General features: G+C 41.5%; 2 protein-coding genes and 1 long non-coding RNA gene across 12 annotated transcripts; 1 reads left to right on the forward strand and 2 right to left on the reverse strand.

The window, feature by feature from the left end:
• Positions 1–5,730: 5,730 nt before the first annotated feature.
• On the forward strand, positions 5,731–17,460 carry LOC124218187 (uncharacterized). Its single transcript, XR_006882997.2, has 3 exons — positions 5,731–8,781; positions 8,877–9,202; positions 16,822–17,460. It is a non-coding gene; the product is annotated as an uncharacterized lncRNA (long non-coding RNA).
• Positions 11,429–15,516, reverse strand: Nf-YA (nuclear factor Y-box A). 9 transcript variants are annotated; one of them, XM_069135850.1, is made up of 6 exons: positions 15,374–15,516; positions 14,461–14,761; positions 14,249–14,367; positions 13,632–13,805; positions 13,440–13,531; positions 11,429–13,288 (listed from the first exon to the last, which is right to left on the reverse strand). In XM_069135850.1, exons 2-6 carry the CDS (start codon positions 14,747–14,749, stop codon positions 13,132–13,134), a joined length of 831 nt encoding a protein of 276 aa, XP_068991951.1. In that variant the 5' UTR covers positions 14,750–14,761; positions 15,374–15,516; the 3' UTR covers positions 11,429–13,131. The 9 variants fall into 9 exon arrangements, with proteins under 9 accessions (XP_068991951.1, XP_068991952.1, XP_068991950.1 ...); XM_069135851.1 differs by having other exon boundaries at positions 11,429–13,285; positions 13,454–13,531; positions 14,231–14,367; positions 15,374–15,515; XM_069135849.1 differs by having other exon boundaries at positions 11,429–13,285; positions 14,231–14,367; positions 15,374–15,515.
• LOC124218183 (zinc finger protein 420-like) lies at positions 15,564–22,586 on the reverse strand. 2 transcript variants are annotated; one of them, XM_046624651.2, is made up of 13 exons: positions 21,871–22,586; positions 21,599–21,762; positions 21,291–21,509; positions 21,121–21,212; positions 20,847–21,013; positions 20,557–20,747; positions 19,631–20,458; positions 19,444–19,548; positions 19,194–19,352; positions 18,803–19,095; positions 18,646–18,726; positions 18,406–18,548; positions 15,564–15,606 (listed from the first exon to the last, which is right to left on the reverse strand). In XM_046624651.2, the coding sequence occupies exons 1-13, from the start codon at positions 22,130–22,132 to the stop codon at positions 15,596–15,598; spliced, it is 2,715 nt and encodes a 904-aa protein (XP_046480607.1). In that variant the 5' UTR covers positions 22,133–22,586; the 3' UTR covers positions 15,564–15,595. The 2 variants fall into 2 exon arrangements, with proteins under 2 accessions (XP_046480607.1, XP_068991946.1); XM_069135845.1 differs by lacking the exon at positions 15,564–15,606 and having other exon boundaries at positions 15,992–18,548.
• Between the last annotated feature and the right edge of the window lie 864 nt (positions 22,587–23,450).

The raw sequence follows: 23,450 nt of genomic DNA on the forward strand, positions 1-23,450 counted from the left end.
TGAAGTCGGATAAAAAATACCAGAGTCGAATCATTTTCAACGTTTAAACTACGAAACCTTTTTCAAATTGTTGACATCTTATACAGCTTTCGTCGTTCAAATTTCCTCAGACTCATTTCTATCAGATCCCACGAATGTTGTTTCATTAATGTCCACCACAATTGACGCCAATAACGCAGCTGAATATTCGTTGAATCGTCTTTTTCTCTTACTAAATTCAACCCTAAGCCCGTCTCTTCCCCGCATCAAATAAATACAAAAAAATCGAGATCCATCAATTGAAAACTTTCGCAATCCGCAAATTCTGCACTTGCAATACGTATATATGCGATCGACAAAGTCGAACGGGGTAATCGAAAGGTATTAATACCTAATTAAACGCGGTTCTGAAGAGAATCTTTTCGCCAAAGGCATTTCGAGGACCTCGAGCAGCAGAAACACTCGATCCTGCAGGATCGGGATCGGCCGGGGCGGAAGCCGATCCGGTTACAAACGGAAGTGGCTGGCACTCGACCCTCGGACCTCTTCACTGACCGCGTCCTCGGATTCGAGGCTCCCATAGCTTACGCCTTTGACACCCTTATTGCCGCCTTGGCGCCACCCTTTCGCGGTTCCGCCGAGGAGACGTGGATTAATTAACCTATCCCGCGATATGTTCGCGCTGCAAGTGATGGGATTTCCCCGTCATTATCGCTTCCTTCTTTCTTTTCAATTATTTATTTGTTTATTTGTTTTTCTACGTAGGCCAACGTGTTATTAAATTGTTTACGTTGGACGAAAACGCTGTTGAAAGGTGATTCGAAAATTTCAACGAATCGTCGAATAATCGCAAATCGTCCGCATTTCTCGATTTCAGGAAATTGAGCATTACCGTAACTCGTTTCCCGGTGTTAATTTCAACTCGGAATCGAACCCTATCTTCAAGTTTTGATCAATGATCTCTATGCACGGTCGCCTGTCCGTTAAACACACACACTACTGCATAATCCGAAAGATCTCGGCCGGATAAAATATCCAATTTAAAGTTTCATCGTAATTTTACGATTCTTGGAAGTAAATTAATCGCATTATCTCCTCTCGACCCACCCTTCGACTCTTCTCCATCTCCTTCTTCTTCTTCTTCTGCTTCTTCTCGCCAAGAATGAGAACTTATTCCTCGGGAAAAAGTAGCCCATTACTCATTGCTCGGTGTCTTATCGCCTCGAGACGGTAAATCCGCACGCGCCAAACTCGATCGGTGATCGTGAATTTTTATTTTTCACTTTTTTTTCCCCGCGAAACAACGAAAGAGAAATCAGCCATAAGATACAGCGGCATTGATCGTTGCGCAATATTTTCGCACAAGTGCGATAAGCGGAATTCTCGATTTTATTTTACTCTTTTTACCTTGTTCCACTTGCAGGATTCTATACCATGCATAACAAGAGGTGAGAAATCGCGGAGCGAGAGGTCGAGGAATAGAAAGAGAGCGGAATGAAACGAGACGAGGAACTGGAAGAAATGTTATTAAACTTTGCAGCTGAGGGAGGGACGGGGAAACAGCCGTTGGGCACGTACCAACCTGCGGTTCGTATGTATAAGGAAAGTTCACATGCGTAGAAATCGGCCATACTTTTTTAAATTTTCACCCATCCAAGAAGACGCGCAGAGCCCTAATCTGCATTCAAAACGTCGCTGGAGAACGGCTGCGGTGAAATAAAAGACATCGTCAGCTTCGTCTCTTCACACTTCTCTGCATATTTCCGCTGCAAGAGACTTGCTAATTGCGAAATCTGAATCTACCCTTCCCACACTTTTATTCATATTGCTCTTCGTTCATAAGGTAAGATGCGTTTCAGGCTTGAATGTAATATTTCTGTTTTTTTTCTTTTAATTTTCGGAAAAACATGACGTTCGTATTTTGAAAATCGCGAATTCTTTCGCCCAGGTTTTAACCGAGAAAATGAGCCCAGCGAACTGAGCCAACTAATCCAACTACGGTAAAGTTTTCTTCTTTCCTTCACCTCCGCTTCATCCTCTCTTCTTCTTGCCACGCGGCGGAGGGTTTGGGGTGGATTTTTAAAGCGACGCGTTTCAGCCAACGATTCTCGGGCTTCCTGTCTTATTTGCCGCCATTCCCGTTCTCAGAGAATTGGGCGATAAAAAATGAAAAGAAATACATAAAATCGGGAATTGAGGGAGGGAATCGAACGGGGCCCGATGCACCGAAAACTGTTGGGGCGACGACTGGCTCTCCGCCACACGTGAAAAGCGACGGAAGGGGGCGAAAACGAACATTAAGAGGCGCTGAGCTTGCGACACGGCAATCTCAGGAAACCGTGGGGAAAAAAATCGGTGGAAAAAAACTGGCTAAAAGGTCGTTAAGGTTAATGCACGCCGAGAGCTACTAAGTCCTTGGCAGTAGGCTGAAGCGCCGCGGCTGCTTCGCAGAGCTGGGGAGAAGAACGACGTCTCCTGGCATAATACCGGGGAACGTCGTCGCCTCCCTCTTCCTACCCTCCCACTTTCCCTCTGGAGAGATGTCGACTCGAGTATAAAAACTGGATGAGCCACCCCCGGCGCCCGGAATTCGAACTGCAAGCTTCTCGGGGTCAGAGCTGAATTCCTCACGAGGTTATACCAGGAAGAAGCCGAAGAAGAAGAAGTAGATGGGGATGAAGAAGACGAAGAGGCGGCAGATGGAGACGAGAGGAGATCTGCAGCCCAGATTTGCTAAATACCTCGCGACTCTGACGCCGGGCACTTGACGAGCTCCTCGCTAACGACCCTCCCCCTCCTCTCATCCCTCCCCCAGCTCATTGAAGGGCCAGGCTGCTTGTCACCTCACCCCCTCCGCGACGGAAAGGATTCGGACTAAGTCCACAATAACTCGCCAGAGAGTGTGACGAAATACTGTTTAATCCACCCCTGGTACGCGGTTTTTAATGCTTCGCTTTAGGGGGGAAAAGGAAGGAAGCTTTAGACGAGGGTCGGCACCTAGAAGGGAGAAACAACCGGCTCTCGTCGACTCTCGGTGCGGAAACTAGTTATTAAAAAATTAACCAGAAGCATTAGTTACAAATGTATCGTGTCTTAATTTCAGAACTGCGCTGTCAAGTTTAATAACTTCCCTTCTTCTTCAACTTCTCTGAATACAGAGCGGCGAAAAGTTGAAGAGAGAAATATCAGATAAAAGTATAACTCCGATAATTTCTTGTACACTCTTAATTTTCTTCTCGAGAAGGAATAAATTGAGAAATGTAACTCAGATATCTCCGAGAAGTCTATATACACCTCTACGTATGTATATATATATATGTGTGTGTGTGTGTGTATGTATTTTGTATATATATATATATATACACATATGTAAATGTATGTGCCTGTGTGCATTCAGAGGTAAGTCGTCGGCGGTAAAAAGTTTCCGAATGCTAATTTATTTTTCACCAATATTGAGACGTTCCTATAACGTTATACGCATACGTACATATATAAATAAATACAAAATTCACATTATACATCCACAAAGTTGTATTATATACTTTTAAGTCGGTATATTTTCTGCAAGTCAGGGTGAGTTTCACAAAGTACATGCACGTCAGAAATCCGCGTGTCAATTAGCCTGAAACGTGCCGCAGGGCCCTTTCCTTTCACGAACGGAAAGGCAGCTGTAAGACGAGGCTACACATTGTACATACACATATATGTATACCAGATGCGGTGTACACAGGGATGTAATACACGCTCAAATCGAGAATACCCGCGGTGGATAATAAGAAAATTTACGCTCAAAACTCGTGAGGCCCGGGGGGCGAGGGGATTCTAATTTCGTTAATGGCGTCTGTACCATGATTCAAACTTTCGAGCATAACCAGCGGATGTTGGTACCTCCTAGCCAGCTTTCCTTTTGACCAACAAAATCAACCTCCTTCTCCCCCTTCCCTCGCACGTGTTCAAGTTGATATTCCAATCATACGTCGAAAATTGTATTTATTTTCCTTCTTCTTTGTGCGAATCTGCAACACTTGTAAGTGCGATGATTTTATCTTTTTTTTTTCTTCCGACCAGTTCGACGTGAACCTTTTAATGTTTTCTCAACGAAAGAAAAGGAGAAGAGAAAAAAGGAGATGTATCACGAATCCAATAGGGTTGAAGTAAATTAACACTCCGGAGTGCAAACGGACAAAGAACGAGGACCTGTGCGAAGAACCAAGAATCAAATCTGAGAATTGCCGCGCGTGGAAACAAGTGTGATTCGGGGATTTGCGGGTGGGTTGATTATGCCGTCATTCCGGGGTAACTTTGGGCTGGAAAGTACCAACTGCACTTCGGGCGATTGGTTGATTTAATGTAATGTATCGTCGGCGGTGAGGCCAAGTTGTATGCCCGAGCGGGCACGAAATATATTTCGTTTTGTTTGGCTATGCGCTGATATCATTGTGGAGTTCCGATTGAACCGCGCGGCTCGGCGGCCCGGTTTATTCGGCTCGACTAGGTATGCGTGAGCTTCCTGCCCTCCCCAAACAGCGCACGAACACACACAGGCGAACGTCTCAATCGACAACGAGCGGCGACACGAGAGCTGGGAAACCGGCGGGACTCTATACAATACCATTCGCGTATAGAGGGTGACTCGATTCGGAATCGAAGTCTGCGCGAAAATTTAGGGCGATGTTTATTTGACCAGAAATTTGGGCGACGTCTGGTTTCCGAGTTACGGAGCATCGTGTTTCGCCAATCAGCGACGCGGCCTCACCCCCTCAGCGTCACGTGACGGCCGTCTGATTGGCCAAACTTGAATCGCACGTAACTCGGCAATCATGCGTCGCTCGAAGTTCACGCTCAATAAGTTTCGCTTCGAAATTTCTCGGGCAAGTTGCTGGGCAAGTTGGCGATCGGTTTGCGCTCGGCCACCCTGTAGACGCTAAATCGTTGCGCCGTTCCTGTGTTCTATGAGCATTTTATACCCGATCGAATGCGGTCCACGTATGCAAATGTAATTCATAGGCGTTTCAGCGAATTAGATTGTTCTTTTTTCTCCATCCCTGAAGTTGGATACCGACATTTACTGAACTCGATACCCCCGATGATTCCGTGCGATATTCTATACGAGCGAATCAGAGTCCCTCGACACATCTGAGACCCGCGGTTAGCAGGTGGCGAATTATCAAGTTAGCACAAAGGTTACCGCTCTCCCGGTTAATGGCTTCCCCTGGTAATTCCCCACGCCGACACACTCAGCCTCCAGGATATCGCTCGGCTTAGAAACGACCAAAAGTCTCGCAGCGCGGTGGCACGAGCCGCCCTCCGTCACCGCTGCACCGCAGAGCCGTCAACGGGTGACGGGAACGGGGTGTGAGGTACATGTAAATCCGAGTAAATAAGGTTATTCAGAATGTACGTGAGGTAATTAATCAACCACTTGGCAGTTTAGTGTCGAATTACGTCACTGCGGCCGCCATTTGTGTTCGCAGGAATCGCGCGATATCCCCGCGAAACAATTATCGAAATTCAAAAAAGAAATCTCTCAAATCTGCCGCGGAACGCGTATCGTTTCACCGATTCGTCGCTGCACTTCTGACGTCACTCCACCGTTGCGATCCGCGCCATCTCTCAGTCACCAAAACAAATGCCGAGTGCAATTTCATCGAATTCAGGATAGATGAACAGTTCAAGGAAATTTTAAGGTACATGTTTTTCACCGCGTTCGTGTTTCGGTAATTCTTGATAACTTTTGAAACTCTTCGGATGATTTATCTGCGAACAATGGGGAGAAATTACAAGTTTTGTTAGTCTAGTTCCTAATTTCTCGACTTTCCGCTCCAACTTTGCGGGTTCGGAGGGCGACGGTGGTATTTTTGTCTGCCCTGGTTTGCCCTTGTTCCTATTCCCCCCTCTCTCCCAGCTCTCTCGTCTTTACCGTCGTTTTAATCTTTTCGCTTCCGAGATTTATTCACGTGATTTACAGTTTGGATTCGCACCAGGCGCTGTCAACCGTTGAGACAAAGGCGCCGCTCTCCGATGAGACAGTTCTATTCTCTCTAGTTCCACAAAGTATCTCGCCTGCTTTCACGCCCGCCCAAACGAACGGAGAGCACAGCCGCGCTCTCTTCACCTCTGCACTCCAGCCGTTCTCCACTACCCACCTTCAGTACATCCGAGATTGTCTTCTGTTCTCTTATATTACCGATCCTCCCTCGCAATACCAATTCCTCGCCTTTCCTCACTCCCCAGTTCCAGCTTTGTCTTCTTTACGAACTGGTGAACAGGCGTCAAACAATTATACCGACTGTGAAGAACTCAAAGGCAAACCAAAGTGTTTTTCTAATCTCAGTCGACAACCACCGTCACAGGATTTAATCAATCATCTTTATTTCAGACCTCGGTATTTTGTGAGAAACTTCGTAGGCACGAAGTTGATATATAGATGACTAAAAAATCTTCACCACCTGTTTTCTTGTCACGTGAAAAACAAGTTGAGCTCTGATCAATTTAAAATCACCGCTGTTGTCTCACTTGAAATTTTATTTCAACTCTAAGACTGTTTCCAGCGCCTACGGATTATCCAGCGCTACTTTGGCCGGGAGGAAATGATGGTAGAAGCGGTTTGGTTATGGTTCCACTTGCAGCGATATCCTAAAAGCTCAAAATTTCAAATCCGAAATGCACTAGTCCTTTCTACACTGTTCCATCGTCCATGGTTCACGGTCTTCAGAAAGCAGCATTGATCGAAAAAAAAATGTTTGCACGTCTTAGCGTCCCGATCTGTTTTTCCATGATGAATGAAATTGAACTGTTTTCTTGTTCAGACCAACCCGAAAGCTCGAAGACGCATCGTTGAAGGCTTGGATCAGACGCTGAGTCCAGGCGTAATTTATATTCATCGGAAAGTTTGATACTTAGATACAGTTGAGGAGTTAAGGCGGAGTGATTTTCTTTCCGCCACTTCCTTCGGAACGAGGACAGATAATAATGGAGAATAGAAAAATATACTAGAATGGACGGACGAATAGCTGTCGCGGTTAGAAAGCCACCGCCGGCTGCGCCGATCGACCTTTTATTCGTCAACAATCGATCTCCATAAAATAGCGTTACGCCGCAAAATGAGCTCCTATCCTATGCGGGTAGTTCGAATGCGGCGAACCCCTTCAGCGCACCCGAATCCCATTCCTAATATTGCGCACTTCTTCAATACCGGGTTGAAAAATTCCTCTCCGTTTTGGCAAGAATCAAAAACGCTTTATGTGATATTTTCCTTTAAATTGTTGAAGTTGGAATCTGACAGAAGTCAACTGTTTCGTGACCGTCTTTTGATATAATTTTAAAAAAACCATTGTTCCTTATTCCCTGTGTACATTATACGTATTCCCTGAAACCCCTGCGCCGTTGGTTAATTTAATTTGCGCGGGCACAAAAGGCGCTACCCACAATACAACGAGACCGGTTTCCTTCCAGCCACCTTGAACGATACCTTGAAACCGTTTACTCGTTTTACAGAAGGAAAAGCGCCTCAGTTTTCTGACATTTTTTCGCCCGTGCACGTACAGCTTTCACACATATATTGGCATCATGAACGCCTTATTCGAGAGATCGAATTCTGCAGTCCTGATTCGTTAGAATCGTCAAGGATGGTGAAAAAAAATCAGTAATCTAATTTCATACCGCGCAAATCAGCGCCGATGCATGCAATGGCAAATTTTCGGGGCAAACACAATGCGCAGAGTAGCAAATAGAAAAAATCTCTCGGACATCGGAGAGAGTGAATTCATGTACATATATGGGGGATAACGAGCGGCAGGTTGTCCTAGAAATTGCGTCTATTTATTGATCGCCCGTATATACATATTCACCTGTGCATTACACTCGCCTAGATACGTCGAGATGTGACGACATATTCGTCAAGCTCTAAAAATTTCGACTTGCCAACGAGCGCGTTTTATGCATAAAATATTTCGGAGGAAACGAGGATGAAAAAAGTTAATGAGTGGCTAAGCGGGAAAGTATTAACTCATATATCTGTTTTACTGGCAAAAAATTCGGGCCGTTCGCGCTGCACTCGCCCGTGCTATTAGCTCTTAAGTTAAGCCGGAAATTCGAATCCGGATCTGCGCAGCCCCAGCTGCCGGGCGGCAAAGAGCCCTAAAGAAATTTATACCCTCTTTCAACCTCTTTGGAAAAATACCTACGGCCAACCCTTCTCGCCGCTGCTGAACCTTAGCCCAACCCTCGATCAACCCCTCAACCTCTTCACAGTCCCAGTGTATCGGTGTACCGCTGAACTCTTTGGACTGCTCAGATTCTTCCCAATTTATCGGCGATCCTTCCCCGAATGTACAATCTAACGTGACTCCGTGTATTTCAGTTTTCACGATTACTTGACAATAGCGTGATATAGCAGTTCTGTGATGGAATTGGTTTGTTGGTAGAGGAAGAATGACACATCATCATTTTTATCTTGTAATTTTTTATTGAAAAAACAACAGAGTACAATCATCATATCACACATCATACATAGTATTAAAGTTCGAAACCAAATCTTGGATGACCGGATGTTCAGAAAGTGACGTCACCCAAATTTTTTTTTTTCCTGACGTCATCGATCTATAGTAATCGTCGACGACGAAAATCAGCTAGCGGAATTCCTCAGTCTGGAAACAACCGCGCAGTAGAGAGGACGGATGAGAATCGCATTCCGCGGATTTCGAGTACCAGGTTCTCTACCTCCTGGATCCTGCGCTCCAGGTCCGCTACCTGGTGAAACTGGACTTCCGGGACAAGTGCTCCGTAGTTTCTGCGCTCCAGGTACGCTACCCGGTGACATTTGACCTTCAGGACTAATTTTTCGTAGTTCTGGCTGTCCAGATTCTCCACAATTTTCCCTATTTCTGGTTCTCCAGGTTCTCCACCCGGTGAAATTCGACCTCCAGAACAAGCGCTGCGTGGTTCCTGCGCTCCAGGTCCTTCACCTGGTGAATTTCGTCCTCTAGGACCAGCGCTCCGAAGTTCCTCATAGTTGCTGCGCTGCCGGTGATTTACCTAATGAATAGCGACTTCCAGGTCCTCTACCTGGTGAATTTCAACCTTCAGGATAAGCGCACCGGAGTTCCTGCGCCCCAGGTGATTTACCTGACGAATTACAACTTCCAAATCCTCTACCTGATGAATTTCGACCTCCAGGACCAGTGCTCCGTAGTTCTTGCTCAGTGCAGTGAGCAGTGAGATCGTAAGGTGTCTCATTAATCTCGAATCATCTGGTAAAACACTGATAAGGAGTAAGCGAGCGCAGCGAGCGCACGAGCACAAAATCCAGCTACACTGGGCATAAAGCTCGCTCGGGTTTTAGAGCTAGTCTTATATTAAGAGTTTCTCGTAGTGTGCATGAAAAGTTGACAGACATTTCGATTACGATTAATAAATAATCTCAATCTTCTTGGTCATTCTGGGAATTAGCTATGTAAAAATTTCTTTGTGCGAAAATCTGCAAACAAAATTATCAGTGTCTTAGGGAGAATCGGTTGAGTTGACAACGTAGTCAGAGAACGAGGGGCGGGGGACAATATTTCAGTCAGTAAACAAGTAACAAGTAACAAGTAGCCAGGCATCTCCGGCATCGGGTGGATACGAATATGTTTGTGTTCATGTACGTACAGAAGCGTAGGTGTGCCGGTAAATTAATTAAATTTCTACCGAGTGTAAGAGAGCCAGCGCGGAAGCGAACTCGAGCCCCGGGTTCAGCTCGAGGGAATATTGTAATTAAGATATGCACTTCTATTCCCTGTTTCCTCTACAACACGGCCAGATATCATCCCTACGATTTATACGTCCTAACACGCGAATCACAAAACCATTGTCCGTCCGTCTTGCAGCGTAATTGCAACTTCTTCATATTATTCGTTCGGCAATTTATTCGCTCTGGGTAATCACGTGAAAACAATACGATTAACCGCCTGTGGATAGGCAACCTGAATTACGCCCCATAGATTTGGTGTGGGTGGTTTAGGTTGCCTTGGCACAGGAGTGTAAATGTTTTAATTCCGAATTATCTCCCGTGTAAACGAACGAGATTTCTGAATATGAAATTACGTATTCTGGTTTTACTTTCAGTTTGACACCCTTTCAATCATTTTCATATTTCATATTCAACCTCGCGTTGGGTGCAAAAAATCTCGAGAAACAAGAGCCTAACCGATGCTCGTGACTTGCGTCAGTGTGCAGACTAAAGTCTAGCGGTAAAGCGCTGGGTTCTAACTATGTCGGGTGAACATTAGCGGATGATTTTCTTGTGCACCAGAGAGGCTGCAAGATAAATTCGTTTCGGCATTCCTGTTGGTGTATAATGCACCTGCAGGACTTCAACGAGGCTTAGGAATATGCTCTGCTGTTGAGTATAAGCCAGCCGTCGTCCAGATGAATGATGAAACATTCCTCGCGTCCGAGATCGATGCAAGTGCAGCATCTTCTGGATAACTATTGAATTGGTAGTGATAGATTAACGACGAAATTTTTTCAGTTTGTTCTCTTGAAGAGTTGTACAAAAACTGGCTGTCAAAGTTACGTAATTATTTAGTTATAGTGATCATATTCAAGCGGATCAGTACGTGCAGGAATAAATGTATGTTCTTAAGTGACATTAACAACGGTACAGAAGTAACATTACACATACTTGCGATGTGAATACTTTGACGCTTCAACTTTATACTTTTGGGTATGAATTGACAGTATCTTTGTCAACGAACATGTAAACTGAAAAAATTAATAAGTCGGAATATCTAAGATATTGTCAGATAAATTTTAGGTAAAAACAAAATGTGTCGATGTGATAAGTAAAATACCCGGGAAAAATAGCCATTCTTCAAAGTGATTTCTGGAGCCAAAAAATTATCAATCAGTTTATTGACCGGCTAAAATTCGAGAACATCTAAAACATCTTGTTTGGATTACGCGCAAGTGTTTCCTATAGCAAAATTACGTCGATATAGCGTTCGAATGGACTGAAAATATACAAAAGGTAACCTTCCTTTTTCTTCAATTTTTCAAAAACTTTTCGTCATAGAATGGATTCAGATGTCTTCCTTAACAAATTAAACCCCAAGGAATCCAATGAAAGTAATCAAAACATTGTAGGACCAACAGCTGATAAATTACCAAGGAAATCCTTCCTTTTTCGACTGTAACTTGTGAACACTGTTCGTGTAATGAAGTAAGACTAACAATAAGCGCAATCGATTTCTTCCGCAAAATTACGTCGACACAGCGTCTGAATATGTAAATTGATTCGTAATTTCTTAAGTTACAGTTACAGTTGTGATTCCGGTCAAATATTAGAAACCTGTATGAAATGTGATTATTTTACACTAACCGTGTAAAATAATGTTTGCAATATTGTCGCTTCTAGACTATTCTCGAGGGAAAATCCGTGAAATATGTAAATCATTGGTGAACTTCGTAATATTATTCAGTGCACTTTATTTATAATCAATATACATTAAGGAGGGATAACTTAGAGAAAAATAGATTCGGTGAATTTTCATAATGTTCGATAGAACCTCAATTTTCTAATAACTACAAAATAAACATGCTTTATTAATCTAGCGTTACGACAAAGCAAGGTACACAGAATTTGCAATTAATCATACAATTGGCGGCGGTAATCATTTATTAATTAGTCTCACCAAATGTCACAAAACCGCAAAGATCAAACACCCACACATTCGTTCAATTCTCTTAGAACATTATCGATATCTCAAGTTTATTCATTTCAAACAACTTACACTAATCCTCAATCTTATTCTCCCAATCATTCATTTATAAAAGATTCGTTTTAGCGTATTAGTAACTATGTACATCTTTGCTTCGTGAAATTTGCAAACCCACTTGCTCTCATCACGTTTGCACTTCACGAATCGTAATCCATCATACAATCGATGATTTATTGATCAGATAATTCATCCAATGATGTGCTATTCGTAAATTAATGTATGTGATTGACTTTCAGTTACATAAAATCCGATGTAAACAATATTCGACTCATTGAAAACGGGTTTTACTTCGAATCGTGCACACATTGGTCGACTTATAACTTCGACTTATAAATCATCTGGCCAAGTTGACTAATGTAAATCAGTTCACTTTAACACACGATTGTTTTCAATATTCTACAGTTCCAGTGCAGTATCTTGTTATAATTAAAGATAATCTTGATCCCATCAATTTTCATTATATGGTTATTGATGAGTATGATGGTCAAATTACATTTAACACTCCCTTATTTTTAGAAACTGATTGATTGCACTTGTCTCCAAATAAAATTTACCCTTATTCATGAGCGACACAGATTCCCAGTGAAGATCACACTTCAAGTTATACAGTTTACACTCTCATGCATTCCGAATGTGAAATAGTAATTTAAATAATAAAAGTAAAAACCAAGGACAAAAATACCCATTCCGTTTTCAAACAGTTTTACAAAACAAAATTGCATTTGATACTATTTAAAAATACGTCCAATAATACAGAGCTGTATTTTTATAAATTTAGGTACTTCTGTAGTAACTTGAATAAATTTAATCCAATTAATACACAGTGAAGCAATATTTACGGGACAAAAACACTGTGTGATTTTCTCAGTGAATCCATGAAAGCTGATATACTGTAAGAAACTTTAATATGCCTGTCCAACTTTTTTCTAATCACAATACGAGAGATTTTTCGTAATTAGTTTTTGGCGACTCTTCACTTCGCTCTGGACATCAATAAAACCCTAACCCTGTTTTTACAGCTCAACTTTTCCCTTCCTAATCATTCATTATACGTATACTTAAAAAAACTAAAAATAGATAATAACACGTTTTGTTTAATTAATTGAAGAGACAGTTTTAGTAAAGATAGTCGTATAGTCTTGTGCGCTCAAGCCTTCCAGCTTTTCAGTCTCTAAGAATAAGAGCTCTCTATTTCTCTTTCCCTTTTTTCGAACGAAAGAAAATACAATCTGAAGAGACTGCTGTTAGAGTAAACGAAAACAAAAAAGATACGTGCAGAAAGATGTCTGGTGTAGTTGCGGCACTGGTCGAATATATAAGTATGCGTAAAACGCAATTTGGAGTTGGCCATGAGTCATTCACGACGCTATTCGATTTATCATCCGTGATACCCTTATCGACTCACCTCAATTATAATTGCAGGTGTCATGTTGTCGTTACTGTGATGTTGACCTACCGCACTCGTCGCTGGTAGCGATATTGTACGAATAGTGTTTGTACTACTCGTGGTTGTTATATGCTGGGTAATCATCGTATTTGTATTCGCCCTACTGAGGAAACAATTCGTTTTAATTGCGGCGTTCAGATCGGCGCTAATTATGGTTTATTCCATTCCTAAACATTTGAAACCTAGTTTGTTAACCGGTCTTTCTATCCATCTAATGAAATACGTAGGAAATCTAAATAAGGTCATTTACGAACCTTCTCTTTTTTACCTGGCCAGAATGAAAACGACCTCCTTCCCCACGAATCCTATTCATCGCATGCCTGTGGCGTGACTCGTGTAGGTATTTCTGTAAACAGAAGGAAAAAATATAAACGGGTTTCACGATTTTCTCTGTTTTGTCTCAGGTCAAGTCGCAAGCAGATAGATTTATTCCTGGATCAACCTACCGGTCTTTCTTTGGGTATTTTTCCTTCAGCTTCTAACTTGGCGCGGGCTTGACGGCGTTTTAAAATACGACGATACTGCTTAGCATTGACGTACAAGGGCTCTTCTTCAAGAAATTCTGCATTCGGTAATGCTACTCTCTGAAATTGAGCCTGACCACTGTTTCCGGGCACCATCTGTTGACCACAGTTAAACATTTAAATTACTATCAAATGTCAAGGTGTCCAGAAGTGTAAAAATAACCTCCGCATGCGAACAGGAACAGCAAGTCTTTTTATAATAATAACAACAGTTTGAATGAGTTAATAATATACTAAAACCATCCAAATCTATCCATGCTACAGCGTCGGTGAGTTGTATCAAAAACGGCAACACTACTGTACAAAGGTCGCAGAGTGAATAGTGAGAGAAAACTCGCGGATGATAAATGAAATGAGTTCAATATTAGATATAGATGAAAATAAAGAAATCAGCAAATAATTTAGATTACTGGGCCAACGCCAGCCGTAGTGTTAATGTTGCTCTATGATCACTACAAGTCTGTATAATATTCGATACACTGACTATGTGAGTGAAAGAGGCTTTGCCTAATAGTAATCACCATGACAATATTCCCTGCCTGTGAAGCTGTTGCGGTAGGACTAGAGAGCGGTTGTACAGGAGCAGTGTTTGCTGTAGGCGTTGACGTCTGTGATGTAGTGCCAGCAATTTGCATCAGGTTTCCGTTGATGTTGATAACTGCAATGAAAAGGTAACAACCAAAATTTCAAAGCTTTTGTTTGACAAGAAAGGAATAGAGTGAAATACATGGAAAATATTTTCATCACCTACCTGTTGGCTGGGCCTGCTGTACTTGTCCCTCGAGTTGAACTGGCTGATAAATATAGGTTTGTCCATCGGGAGTTTGAATAATTTGAGGGGTCTGTGGCTGCTGGATGACTATTTGTTGCCCAGCCCCAGCTAGGCTGGAGACAGGTACAACTTGAATCTGTCCATTAGGTGCAGCGACCTGAATAGTCTGAGGCAGCATCATCGTCTGGCCGCCCTGACCCATCTGAACAACCTGAACAGCTCCTCCGCTGCCAACCATGACCGTCTGGCCTTCGCCAAGTTGCTCCATGGTGACGTCTCACTGTCAATAGAACAAAAATCCAGGATGTTAAAATCGATCATTTTCACGCCGATAAAAGTAAAATAACCGAAAGTAATATTGGACAGAGAATAGCGAAAACATACTGGTTGCTAAAACCGCGTATTTCAGGTTAGAATTGCAACGCATGGGGACGCGACGGGAAAAAATTACGAGCGTCCGTGCTGCTGACGCAAACGCGATATTACGTATAACCTAGTATCGGGTAGCGGGAATCGTGGATGTGCCCAGGGTGTAAACAAAGTAGTAACAACAAGTAATCGCAAAAGGCGAATACGAGAGTGCTAGGCGTCGATAATAGGCGAGCAGACGGTCGCATTAATCGGTAAATCCGTCGGTGCAGGTAAATCGTTTGATAGAAGGTCAGGATGCGGGGCGTCGAAACGGTAGCAAGGCATCGTTGGTTATTAAAATCGCCATTACCATTGCCACGAAATATCGTTTGCATCAAACATGGCCGTAGCCGTTTCTCTAGCAGCGTATGTGAGCGTGGAGACGGATGAAACGTGTCTGACATAACGAAAATAACGAAATTGATCGAGGCTCCATGAGCCAAAGTGATCACGGTAGATGTTTGATAATTTGTGGACTTACATTGGATATTTTCGTCGGCACTTTCCCAATGATTGGTCGGCAAATTGAGGACCAATGGTCGGCGATATAGAGCCCGGCTGTAGCCTGTATTGGTGCGACTGTGAGGGGAACTGCCAGTCCGGGGCGAAGCGGCGGTCGATGCCCCTTCGATGCCCGCCAATGGCGCCCGCCCTTCCTCTTTCTGCGACGCGGTTCGCTCCCCTCCGCCACCTTGCTCGCTCCTTACTCGCCCCCTACACCCGCTTTCTTTCAAAATATCCGTCAAAGCGTCGTTCGGAATCATTTTCCCCGATTCAACACTCCCCGAGAGAGAGTTTCGTTCCGCGGCCCTTTTCTTCGCAATTTCAAATAAACATGCTTTCCCTGTTTTTACTTCCTCGCCCACCTCCCACCGCTCCAATTTTAGTCACGATATTATAAGGATACAATTGCACGTACATACATGAATCAGAGAATTCCTCTATTCGCAATCTACGTTTCACAATTATCGTTAGCGCGTACTACAAATAATTATTACCGGCCAATCAGTCGTTGATCACGTGATATATCAGCGAAATACTTAATTATTCAAGATGTAAGAGTTTTTTCATTTTCAAGTTAATGCATACATGTAACACGTTTTTCGATAAACATGCGTCTGTATTTGATCGTTTTCATTATGTTATACGATAATTGGAAGAATTGTTAGACGTTCGTTATCTGGAGATATTCAGTTTGCTCGGTAACACTTATACAATGTTGTATAAATGTACGAACGTGCCTTCTTTTTTTTTTTGCCTCTTTCAATTCTTTTTACCTAATCGTTATAATTAATGTCTGCATAAATGCAGAGTTATAACAGCTATAACTTTATCAGTAGTACAGTTGATACAGTATATGGTAAATTGTAATGATGCAACAGAACCAGATAACGCGTAACCGCAACTATGCAAGCTAGTCGTTTCATTGATACGAAATAAAAATTAATATGTTTTTATGACAAGTTCACAAGGTTCCCGCTTACGACAATTCTCCTTGATCAATCTACATGCACTGGATATATGCGCATAATAAACTTTTGATTTAATTTTGGCTTCAACAAAGCATAAGTCTTTTCTCATGTTCCGAATGTATTTTTTTTTTAGTTACGTTCATACTTACATCTATATGAGGTATTCCATGTCGACTCAACCAATGATTTTTCCTCAGCATTTTCGATATGATTCATGATATTCATAAATACTTCAATAGAAGACGATAATTTTACGCCATGTCTGGAAGTGGAAACTATTTTTCTTATATTTATTTAACTGATTTAAAGTTTTTTTTTTTTTTATAATGCTGTGCAATTTTAAATAAATATAAGAAGAATAGTTTCCACTTCCGGATATGGCCTAAAATTTCCATCTTTGATCGAAAAACTTTCAATAATTTTTTTGAGAAAATAGAAAATATTTTTCTGTTTTGAGGTTCGAAAATTCATCAGAATGTTACGGGGTGGACGATTGTAATCAAGACGAGCGGCTATCGCAGAGAGGAACTTGTACTGAGGAGTTAAATGTTTGAGTACATAATTGATGTATTGTAAAAGATATGGAGCGTAGAATGAGAAGATGTGGAGGAGGAAAAGGGGTAGAGAGATGAATTTTGAGATGTTGGCCAAAAGGAAGATGACTCAAGAGTGTATATATAGGGGGAAGGATGCAAGGACTGGGTAATTGCACTTTAGGAGTAGAGGGAGCACTCTGTTGATATTGTACGGGAACTGAGGCAGCAAGGTGATGATAAGAAGAGGATGCAGGGTATAAGATAGCTGTAAGAGTGTGGGAAATAAATCTAAGGTCTGAAGGACGTAACAATGAAAGATCGGTTAGAGAATAAAATCAGAAATAATTCAGGACAGGGTGGCCACTCAATTCCGATCACGGAATTCCCTGACATTTCCCGGTTTTCCCTGACTAAAATCATTATTTTTCCCTAACATTTTGATGCACAATTTGTGCAGAAATCACTAAAAACTATAGTAACCTAGGTAAAGTATGGTTAAATATATTAAAGTTATAAAAGTTTTTAAAAGTTGTTTATTCCGTTCATTATGATTTTTGAAAGTTGACAAAAAATGAAAATTTCCATTTCTGTGGTCTTGTTAAGTATATATTTAAGAAGGGGCTCCAAGAAGCGAAATATTTTTAGAGATATTATTTGAACATTTATGCTGTTTGCAATGAAAATCGAGGTTTGAAGAATTATGATTAATTAACGAATGTGTAACTTTTTGAAAAATAAACTTAAAAATTTTTTTCCAACGGGACATTTTTCTTTTAAGTGTTAAGAATACACCACAATTTATCCAAATTTTTAAATTGATATTTATTACAGCAAAACAATTATTTTGTGCGGTGTACTGTCTAGATGCGGCATGTCTATGCCGTAACAGTTGCGCAGAGCCCTATGTTCAGCGTTAAATTAAAATTACTAAAATTACTATTGAAGATAGAATTCCTGGTGCTCGTACTTTTTCATTGGAAATTTCTTCTTCTTTAAGAATCTTTTTAAAATTTTCGCTAGTGCTTTTACTTTTTGAGTTATTGCCAAAAAACTGAGGCTTCGTTTTTTCTAGACTATTACGCGTCGGTGAACGTGCGTCTCCACACGCAATGACGGCCATAGATAAATCAGACCGATGTCTGCTCGTACTACTGAATTCATGTGACAATCAACAACTAAGCTCATAATCGTCAATAAGAAGAGAAGAAAAATTGGGACGATGCGGTGATAGCATCTCAATTTTATGGACAAGGCTTTTGAAATCCGTGAGTTCTATAAAAAGTCCCTGACCAACCAAACAATTCCCTGACATTTCCCTGACTTTTCCCTGACATACAAAATTCCCTGACATTTCCCGGTTTTCCCGGTTTTCCAGACGGGTGGCCACCCTGCAGGAGTGCTATTTAGAGTTAGAAAAATAGCATAAAACATTATGAACGAAATGAAAAATGCTGAGGGAAAATCATCGGTCGAGTTGTCACGGAATATCTCATATCAATTATTACTGGGAGCCAAATGATGAATGCGCACCAGGTGCGCGTCGAGTCTCCCTCTAACATAAAACAGCTTGCCGCACTCCTTGCATTCGAATCTCCTCTGCTCGATCGCTGCATGTTTTCTGAGATGACTCTTAAGATTTAGCTTGTTGCTGAAAATAATAAATCACGTATTTATCTCTACAGTACGAAAAATGGACAGTGTGGAAAAAACAACAAAATTTCTTCTGGTTCTGGAGGTTCTATTACCTTAAAACTTTTCCGCACAGTTCACAGATGTAATTTCCTTTCTCATGTCTCACCCTGTGATCCCATCTGGCAGTAATGCTTCTGTAAAACAAAGATTCACAGATTTTATTATTTGATAACGAAAGTTCATCGAACAGCATTTTGATAGTAACGGTACCTGAAAGATTTTCCGCAATGGTGACAAACAAAAGGTTTATCTCCGGTGTGTATTCGCTCGTGATCGAGTAACGAATAGTAAGAAGTCAGTTGTCTACCGCAGTATCGACAAATGAACACATCGCGGCTGCTCTTGCCCTGACGTCCATCCTGTTCAACTTTAGAATTCCTCTTTGCGGACTTGAAAGTCTCACCGTGGACATCTCTCAAATGCTTCCTCAGAATTTGCATACTTTTAAAAACATTATCACAGAAATGACATGTCTGTTCGGAATGCTTCGCGCGATGTCTGATCTTTTTGGTGAAGATAGAAAGAAAAAAAATGCAGCTAAATACCAATTCCAATCCTATAATGCTACTTATAACAAAAATTAACTGCAGTGTGCTTTTACCATATTAGCATTCCGATTAAATGTATGGCCGCATATGTCGCACTGGTAAGGCTTGGTTCCGTTGTGTATGGTTTCATGTGATTTCAGTTTAAATCGATCCCCAAAAGCCCGGCAGCATATTTCGCATCTGAACCTGTTCCAGCACGCAGGATCGTGAACCTGGAATTAAATATTCAGAATAATAATAAAACTTTTCTGGTATGAATATCGATCATGCGTTCAGAACTTAAGAGGCATGCTTCAAACTTACGTTACGATGTTTTTGATATAGCACCTTGTCGACAAATATTTTTGGACATGTGACGCACTTGTAAACAGTCACTGACGGGTCGTTGAGCATTTCCTGTTTGTGTACCTGCAAAGCGAAGAACGTAAGAAAAAAAGCAATGTGAACACATCCATTTTTTATCATACAAGATATTTAATAATCAACTCACTCGCATGTGAATCATAAGCTTCTGCTTTCTCAAAAATACTTTATTGCAATATTTGCAATTGTGTAAGTCATTTCTTGGGCTTGGTATTTTCGTTTTCAACTGGTTATGGGCTACTCGTTTGTGCATAAGATAATCGAATACAGACTGACACCGTCTTTGGCATAGCGAACATTTGACTCGTCTAGGCAAATGGATAATGTGGTGCGTACGAAATTGTTTGGCATCTACAAAGACTATTTTACACTTTGTGCAGTTTAACTTTGATAAATTGTTCCTTGGTTCTGAAGATTTTTTAAGATTTAATGGCAATGAAATATCAAGGTGCCCAACATTCCTGGCTAATTGAGGTATCTTAGATTCTGAACTGAGTATGCCAGGTGCGTCGCAGAAAATCTCTTCAACCTTCACCTTCTCACAGTTTTTGCATGCTAAAATTCTACCACTATGATTCAACATTTTGTGGGCTAGCAGTTCGTGGGATGTTTCGAAGCTGTGATCACAGAAACTGCAACGCCATTTCAGAAGATGAAAAGTTTCTATGTGCCTATCAAACATATTCATATCTTCGAAAAAATCGTCGCACAGGTCACATTTTATTGGACCGTTTATCCGAAATATGGGCTCCTCTTTTTCCATGGATTTATGTTTAGAGACTTTTGATGCATCTCTCGTTGGCTTTTTGTACCACTTGGGAGTATTTGACTCGCCAAACTTTGATCGAAGGATCGTATCAGCTCTTAGAGAACAGATTATCAATTTGTAACTAACGTTTAAATAGTATAAGCAATGTTGGCAAATGTACAGAGGCAGATTGTCAGTGGGCAAGACCTGCAATAAAAAAAGAAATCAGATGTAATAATTTCGCGAATGTTTTATGATGGAAAAAAGTGTTTCTCGTTTTCTTTTTATTATCATCTAACACTTACTATTACTGGCAAACATCTACTTATTTTCTCAGCCAAATTAGAATCCCCAAATATTGGAAAGTAGTTTTTACTTTTGCTGCTCGCACAAATTCGGCAATAAATATTGTCTTCTGATTCATTAGTTTCAACAATGTTATCCACTTTGTCATTGAGTGGTTCCCAGATCGGATCAAGATCAAAATCATTGTTCACTGTAATAATAAAGGTACTTGACCCTATCTGATAAACTGATGAACTTCTTTGAAAATTAAAGAATCAAAGATGCAAAACTGTGTTCATTAAAAACTTACAGTGAATATTTGGAATTGCATTATTTTTCAGTAGCAAACCATTGTTTGAATCGAAGCAATCCATAGAAAAGTGTTTTCTGCAAATTACACTTTGGGCAGATGGTATCCAGCCTTTTCTACACACTGTTAGCCATTTTTCCAAAAGGACAGGGTCGTGTAGTGGAAATCTGCGAAACAAGAAACTATGCTATAATTGTTCACCTATGAATAAAGATCTATGAAAAGAACGAGATGACACAGGAAATGATCCGAGAAAACAGAAAAAACAGCTTACTCATAGAAGAATGATTTTAACCAACGTGCTTCAAATTGGCTACTGCAATTGGCTGCCGAGCACACGAGTGTCTTCCCATCGAGGTTCGAGTTCTGAACAAGTTAGTGTTAACTCTATTTGTTTTCACTTTGTTTCACAATCAGGAAATACAATGAAATTTGAGAACTTACCGGCACATTGAAACTTTTAATAAATGCAGTAGAGGTATCCGAATGATTGACAGGCAATCTAGTCACGTTAGGTGTTGCAATGAATTTTGGCTCTTCAGGACACTTTTTACGTAGCGGAGAATGAATTGAGGTTTCAAATATCGTCGGAACTGCATTACATTTCAGTTTCCGAGTACCATCTTCCCTCGTTTTTTCCCATTGATCCTGGTCAAAATGTACCTGAAGAAAAACGATCTATTCGTTGAATAATTCATTTTTCGCAAGGGACGGCGGATAAAAATCTACGTTTCTTATATTTTCAAATTCACCTCGCACAATCGACTGTTGTCAGTTGGCTGCCACCCGTCTCTGTTCGTCTGTGATGCCCAAAGTGCTCTCCTCTCGGGATTCCGTGGGAAGCTTTTCATGAAAAAACCCCTGTCGCCTCTGTTCGAACAACCAACTGCCGAACAACCAGACATCTCTGCTGAAACTTAAATAGATTTTGTTTGTATTCTTGTTTTACCAGCGATTGAAAGCGTTTTAAACAAACGAAGAAACTTTGATATGAGCGTTGACTGAACAAAATAAAGACGGTTACCTCTCGGTAAATTTTTGTGACCAGTTTTCGGCGGGCAAGTGGGCCGAGGTGGGACTGGGAGCGTATAGGAGGGTTTTGCTCTATGAACTCTACCTAACGGGCTCGCACCGACATTCGTAGCAGCCAAAGTAGTGTCGGTATGGAAGCTTGAGATTGAGTCGGTACAAAGTGAGTACGTAAGACTACTTGTCAGCTGCGATATAGAAATGTCGATCAGCTCGATCATTGCCGTGGGAAGAAGCGTAACCGCGTTCACCGCCATCCACCCCCAACTACTTCCGAGCACCGCTAACCGCCGTCAACCACCTCCGAGCAGCCCCAACCACCTCCTACGACCTCTTACCACCTCCAACCATCCTCTAACAGCTCCTACCAGCTTTTACAACCTCCTACCACCACCGAACACCTCCTACCATCGTCTACCATTTCCAAACACCTCTTACCATCTCTTACCACCTCCAACCACCACCAACCACCTCCTACGACCTCTTATCACCTCCAACAACCCTCTAACACCTCCTACCAGTTTCTACCGCCTCCTACCACCACTGATCACCTCCTGCCATCTCCGGTCACCTTCTACCACCCTCTACCACCTCCTACTAGCGTCTACCACCTCCTACGATTTCTCAGCACCTCCAACCACCTCCGGCCATCTTCGTCCTCCTTGTCCTCCTCGACCTTCGCCGATCGTCACCAACCACCTCCAAACACCTCCTACGTTGACTGTAAAATAAAAGGACAGTTGCCCCTAATGGGCTTTGGTGTGACAACCGAAAATCGTCATGCGCTTGCGCTCCCTGAGATATTCCAATGGTAGAGTTGAGAACTTATTGCAGAACATCAGAGAATTACCGATTTCGACACGATGTTGGCTGCATTCACCTTCCGAGTAACACAGTCTTCGCAATGGTAAGCCAAAGCCAGTACTTAGCCTGTGTGTACGTACCGACTTGTCGGCGATGCAAGAAATTAATGATGAGAGCAAATTTCTACCAAAATGCGTAGCAAAACAGTGATTTAATTAAAGTATAGGTACCTGAGAAAAAAATGTATACATAGATCATAAATAATAATAGATCAGATGTTATAATGATGCATGGAGACCAAAAAGTATACATGTGTATGCGGTCCATGTTCGATATTAATATATGTGATCCATTTACGATTAATACATGATGCATATTATAAATTTTATAATTTTCCAGGAGACAAACTAGATTACCTACAATAATATATCTATAATATGAAAATACAAGAATTATTCATTTCGAAATGGGATTCTATTCGACGCGCGCTCAATATATTCCATTACATTATTATTCATAATTATTCGAAAAACTTTTCATTTGCTCTCTCGATCTTGAACTTTCGTAGGCATGGAATCGAAACGCTGTTTTAGCTAGTCGCAAGTGAAGTATCTACGTTGGATAGAGAAGCAGAATTGTTTTTCGAAAAGTGTTCGTACGGAAAAAAATTCAGAGTAACTGTAATACATCACGAATGCGCTAATTTTGATCGAAATGAAATGGATGCTCCGTATATGAGACAGTATTTAACGCAGTGTCCTGATTTGAAGA

The sequence above is a fragment of the Neodiprion pinetum genome, chromosome 4 (assembly GCF_021155775.2).
Source record: "Neodiprion pinetum isolate iyNeoPine1 chromosome 4, iyNeoPine1.2, whole genome shotgun sequence".
Classification (NCBI taxonomy): Eukaryota; Metazoa; Arthropoda; class Insecta; order Hymenoptera; family Diprionidae; genus Neodiprion; species Neodiprion pinetum.

What these genes read in the sequence shown, in the direction of transcription:
- Nf-YA (XM_069135846.1), bottom strand. Translation starts at nt 14,749, where the DNA reads ATGGAGCAACTTGGCGAAGGCCAGACGGTCATGGTTGGCAGCGGAGGA. An exon ending in AAATACCCAAAGAAAGACCG is followed by an intron (nt 13,532 to 13,631) that starts GTAGGTTGATCC and finishes TTCTGTTTACAG; the next exon opens with AAATACCTACACGAGTCACG. An exon ending in GGCCAGGTAAAAAAGAGAAG is followed by an intron (nt 13,289 to 13,439) that starts GTTCGTAAATGA and finishes TTGTTTCCTCAG; the next exon opens with TAGGGCGAATACAAATACGA.
- LOC124218183 (XM_046624651.2), bottom strand. Translation starts at nt 22,132, where the DNA reads ATGGCGGTGAACGCGGTTACGCTTCTTCCCACGGCAATGATCGAGCTG. An exon ending in TTAAAAGTTTCAATGTGCCG is followed by an intron (nt 21,213 to 21,290) that starts GTAAGTTCTCAA and finishes TAACTTGTTCAG; the next exon opens with AACTCGAACCTCGATGGGAA. An exon ending in TGCAATTCCAAATATTCACT is followed by an intron (nt 20,748 to 20,846) that starts GTAAGTTTTTAA and finishes TTATTATTACAG; the next exon opens with TGAACAATGATTTTGATCTT.